We start from the raw sequence: 4,804 nt of genomic DNA on the forward strand, positions 1-4,804 counted from the left end.
TTTCCAGACTGTCCCTTTGGCTTTCCAGCCCTTGGGGTGTGGACTTCCAACGCCTTTGTCTCCAGGTCCTGTAGCCTCTGGTCCTTCAATGGAAGGTTGGATTCCTGGTCCTGGTGACACATGCTCGATCAGAGATGCAGATGTAAATGGGAGTGTGAGGTATAACTTCCGGATAGTGTGTTTCCTTTTTTTTTTTTAAATTATTTATTTTATTTATTTATTTTTGGCTGCGTTAGGTCCTCGTTATTGCGTGCGGACTTTCTCTAGTTGTGGCAAGCGGGGGCTACTCTTCGTTGCGGTGGGCAGGCTTCTCATTGCGGTGGCTTCTCTTGTTGCGGAGCACGGGCTCTAGGTGCGTGGGCTTCAGTAGTTGTGGCTCACGGGCTTAGTTGCTCCATGGCATGTGGGATCTTCCCAGACCAGGGCTTGAACCCGTGTCCCCGGCATTGGCAGGCGGATTCTTAACCACTGCGCCACCAGGGAAGTCCCGAGAGTGTGTTTCTTGGTCACTGCACTGTAGGCAGGAAGTTTCTTTCAAGTGCATTTGAAGACGAACGGCCCCAGGGAGCGCTGGCCAGTCGGGCCGTGGAGCACGGTGCTTGCTCTGCCTTCTGAACGCCAGTGCTGTGAGTGAGCTGAGCGTCCCTTCCTGGGGACTGAGATTCAGGCGAAGGGTCCAGGAAAGGGCACAGGAGGTGGAATGAAAACCAAGGTTTGCTGTTGAGGCAACCACAGAGGAAGAGCAAACTTATCTGCGAAAGGAAGCAAAATCGAGAAATAGCAACTTTTCCCCTGCATTGGTTTTCATGTTTCTTCCTAGAGTATACTGCGGGAGAAAATGCAATTTCGTTTCCCTTACACCTTTCCCCGCCAAAATCGACAACACATCCTAGCCCTGCAAGTAAATAATCTCACAAAGAAAGGGTTGTAGACTTCTCAGTCTCCTGCAGGCTCAGCCACGTTCTCAAAGCCCTTTTTTTTTTTGAAATTTATTTATTTATTTAATTTATTTGTTTATGGCTGTGTTGGGTCTTCGTTTCTGTGCGAGGGCTCTCTCCAGTTGCGGCAAGCGGGGGCCACTCTTCATCACGGTGCGCGGGCCTCTCACTATCGTGGCCTCTCTTGTTGCGGAGCACAGGCTCCAGACGCGCAGGCTCAGCAATTGTGGCTCACGGGCCTAGTTGCTCCGCGGCATGTGGGATCTTCCCAGACCAGGGCTTGAACCCGTGTCCCCTGCATTGGCAGGCGGATTCTCAACCACTGTGCCACCAGGGAAGCCCCTCAAAGCCCTTTTGCGTCCTGTGGTGATTTCTGTGAAGTCAGTGGGGGCTGCAGCTGGTCAGGAGCTCCATGGGGGACCCAGAAGAACAGCAACTGGACTGAGTTGGCCTCCAGAGAGTGGGCTAGTTCTGGAAAGCTCCATCATTGTTCCATTTCTTTTATGAAGAATGTACTTGGGACAGATTTTTACTTACTGAAATTTCGAGATCTTCTTTTGCTATCAAAATAAGCAACCCTTTCTACATTTCACTCGGTGGGTTTCTTTTTTTGCTAACTCCTATGTCCTCTTATCCAGCATAACATTCTGAAAACATGGACACTGAGTTGAGAATTGATGGGTTGGTTTCCTCCCTGTGTTAGGTTCTTTAAGCATCATCCATGGACTCTGTTACGTGACTGTCACTGACTTACATGTCCATTGTGTCTCCTTAAAAATTTCCTAACCCATTAGGCTAAAAAGATTCTCGGATATTTGCTTGCTGTTATTATTGTCAACAGGGGAACCATGTGTTGGGATTTGTCTTGACTGAACCCATTTTACAGATGAGAAAAGTGAGGCTGGGGATTAATGTCTTGCAGGAGAAGAGCTGCTGGTGAGTCATGAGTGATTTTAATGACACTATGCTTTTTGGTTTGTCCTTATAGGGCGTCCCGAGGAAGAGACTCAATTTTTTTTGGCAAACAAACCAAGCCCAGAACCTGATTGTGCTGAACATCATATGCTGACAGCTCTTGGAATCTACCCTTTGGCTTAGCTTTCAACCCAGATGTTCATCTTATCCAGGAAAAGAGTGAGTTATTTGCTTTCTTAATGTTATAACACTGACATGGATGATCCTGAATTTGTGGAGAATAAAAGAGAGGTGAGCAAAAGATAAAAGAATCAGGAGATTTAAACAGTAACCTAAAAACAGAACAAAACAAAACAAAAAATGGCCACTGCTAGCAGAGACAGAATTCCAAGGTAGTTGTGCACATCTGAAGACTGGTTTTGCTTCTTTCTGGGAGTGACGAAGTGGTGCTTAAATCAATCAGAGAAGAATGCCAATGGCCTGTACATTTAGGTCTAGCCTTGCAGGTTCTCTAGCTGGATGTTGTTATGGAGTCAGAGAAAGGCAGAACTGGAAGGACGGACCTAGTGAGCCATGTGTTTCCATATCCTTCTGGGTAAGGAATGTGAGGCTCCCATCGGTGAAGAGCTGTCTGATCCTGATCTTCCACTAGGGGGTGCGAGACGCTGGCAGCCGTCTCTGCTTCTGTGTAGAACCCTGGCGCTCCACTTCTGTCTGCAACAAGATTCCAGAGTTTCTAAAACCTGAGCCATGAAACATGGGTCTTGTCCCCCATCTCAGCCTCCCAGGGTGAAGCTAAACAGGCACTCCTGCTTTTGAGGTCTAACCATTTGATTTTGTTCCTTTCAGATGGCTTATGTGAAGATGAGATGGATGTATATATCCCTGGTGGTCCTGGGAGCCCTTTGTCTGTATTTTAGCCTGGACGGTCTGAGTCCTTTTAAAGGCAAGCCATTGGTTTTCGAGAACGAAGGTGGGAACTTCCTTCAGCTCCCAGATATAGACTGCAGGCAGGATGCCCCCTTCCTTGTCCTGCTGGTGACTTCATCCCACGAACAGATGTTTGCCCGCTCGGTCATCCGGAACACGTGGGGGAGAGAAAAGATCGTGGGGGGAAAACGAATAAAAACATTCTTCCTCCTGGGAACCACCCCCAGTAAGGACATGTCGAGAGCAGTGGCCCAGGAGAGCCAGCAATATCGTGATATTATCCAGAAGGACTTCATGGATGTTTATTTCAATCTGACTCTGAAGACCATGATGGGTATGGAGTGGATCTACCGCTTTTGTCCGCAGGCATCTTTCGTGATGAAAACAGACTCTGACGTGTTTGTCAACATCTACTATCTGACTGAACTGCTCCTGAAGAAAAATAGAACAACTCGGTTTTTCACCGGCTTCTTAAAACTAAACGAATACCCAATCAGGAATAGGTACATTAAGTGGTTTGTTAGTGAATTAGAATATCCGTGGGACAAGTACCCTCCCTTTTGCTCCGGCATTGGCTATGTTTTCTCCAGCGATGTGGCGGGCCAGGTGTACAACGTTGCTGAAAGTGTCCCGTTCATTAAACTGGAAGATGTCTTTGTGGGGCTCTGCCTGGAAAAACTGCAAATCAAACTGGAGGAGCTTCACTCCAAGCAGACTTTCTTCCCCGGTGGGTTACCCTTCACCATATGCCGTTACAAGAAGATCGTGGCCTGCCATTATATCAACCCTCACAATATGCTGTTGTATTGGCATGCTCTGGAAAGTTCCCTGGACGAAGAGTGTCCAGATATCTGAAGGGAGCCCAGCGGAACATCTGGACACACAGCAGACAGCCCACGGTGATGGTTTTTGAAAGATCTTGGATGGCACGGCTGAGACTCCTGGGGTAGGGAGGGAGTAAGGAAGGAAGAGGCAGAAGAGTGAGGGTGATATCCTGAAGGCTTCCCAATCTAAACCTGAATGCCACCACTGATGAATCCCCATTTGGTGCCCCAAGCCATAACAAATACTCTCTCTCGAGTACCTACCCTGTTGCACTAAGTGACGTACGCCTGCATTTTCTCACGTCGGGTCAGCATCCATATGGAGGGGTGGATGTTAGCACCCCATCTCACACACAAGGAAACAGCAGCTTAGAGAAGCACGCGGGCCTGTCCCAAGGATTACAGCCAGCAGACACTGGAGCAGGGATGAGAGCCCACCTCTCAGCCCACCGCCTCAGTCCACCCCTGCGTGCTGCCTCTTGGGAGAGGACGGTAGTGAGGGAGGCTCAGAGGGAAGCCTTGCTGCTGGCATCTGTCAGTCCCTTGCTAGAGTCCCCTCCTCCTCAGATCCCATTCCTGTGCTTTTTAGTGCAGAGACTGGGGTGCACCAATGCGCCCCCACCTCCCTTTGTTCACTGCAGTGGGTCTGGCTGGCCTGAGACCGTGTTAGCAGCTTGGCCCTCAACTCACTGCAAAGCACGTGCCAGAAGACACCTCCACAACGGCTGCAGCTCAGCCCCCAGGAAACACCCAGCTCGAGACAGCAATCAGCCTTTAAAGATTTGGCTCAGAAATCTCTGTGAAGCTCGGCCCATGGTACAGACTCGTTGGCCACTCTGCTGAGCGTGGGACCCCGAGAGCATGGCATTTCCCCCCAGCCATCTGCGGCAACCCCGCCTGTTGGCTCCACATGCCCTTGGTCTGCACGTCAGGTCTCCAAGTGCAAACTGGAAGGCAGTTGGATGCAAGGCTTCGTCTGTGAAGGATGCTGGGAGCTTTTCTGGGAATTTGGGTGGATTTAACTCAAGACACTCTTAAGAACCCCCTGGGACACTGAGCACTGAACTGAGTCCTGGTCAAGGGAGCGTCTTCCTGGGTCCGTTTCCTAAATCTGATCCCAGCTCAGCTTCTGTGAACTTCTCAGATGGCCAAGGAACAGCTGAGTTTTGTGGTGTGGAGTTAAACCTTCAATATTCT

At 49.5% G+C, this 4,804-nt stretch overlaps 1 protein-coding gene across 1 annotated transcript; it reads left to right on the plus strand.

Annotated features, from left to right (window-relative positions):
- The first annotated feature begins 2,702 nt into the window (after window positions 1-2,702).
- LOC132365573 (beta-1,3-galactosyltransferase 5-like) lies at window positions 2,703-3,638 on the plus strand. The gene has a single exon (XM_059922297.1). It carries the CDS (start codon window positions 2,703-2,705, stop codon window positions 3,636-3,638), a length of 936 nt encoding a protein of 311 aa, XP_059778280.1.
- The last annotated feature ends 1,166 nt before the right edge of the window (window positions 3,639-4,804 follow it).

This window comes from Balaenoptera ricei, chromosome 4 (assembly GCF_028023285.1).
Source record: "Balaenoptera ricei isolate mBalRic1 chromosome 4, mBalRic1.hap2, whole genome shotgun sequence".
Classification (NCBI taxonomy): Eukaryota; Metazoa; Chordata; class Mammalia; order Artiodactyla; family Balaenopteridae; genus Balaenoptera; species Balaenoptera ricei.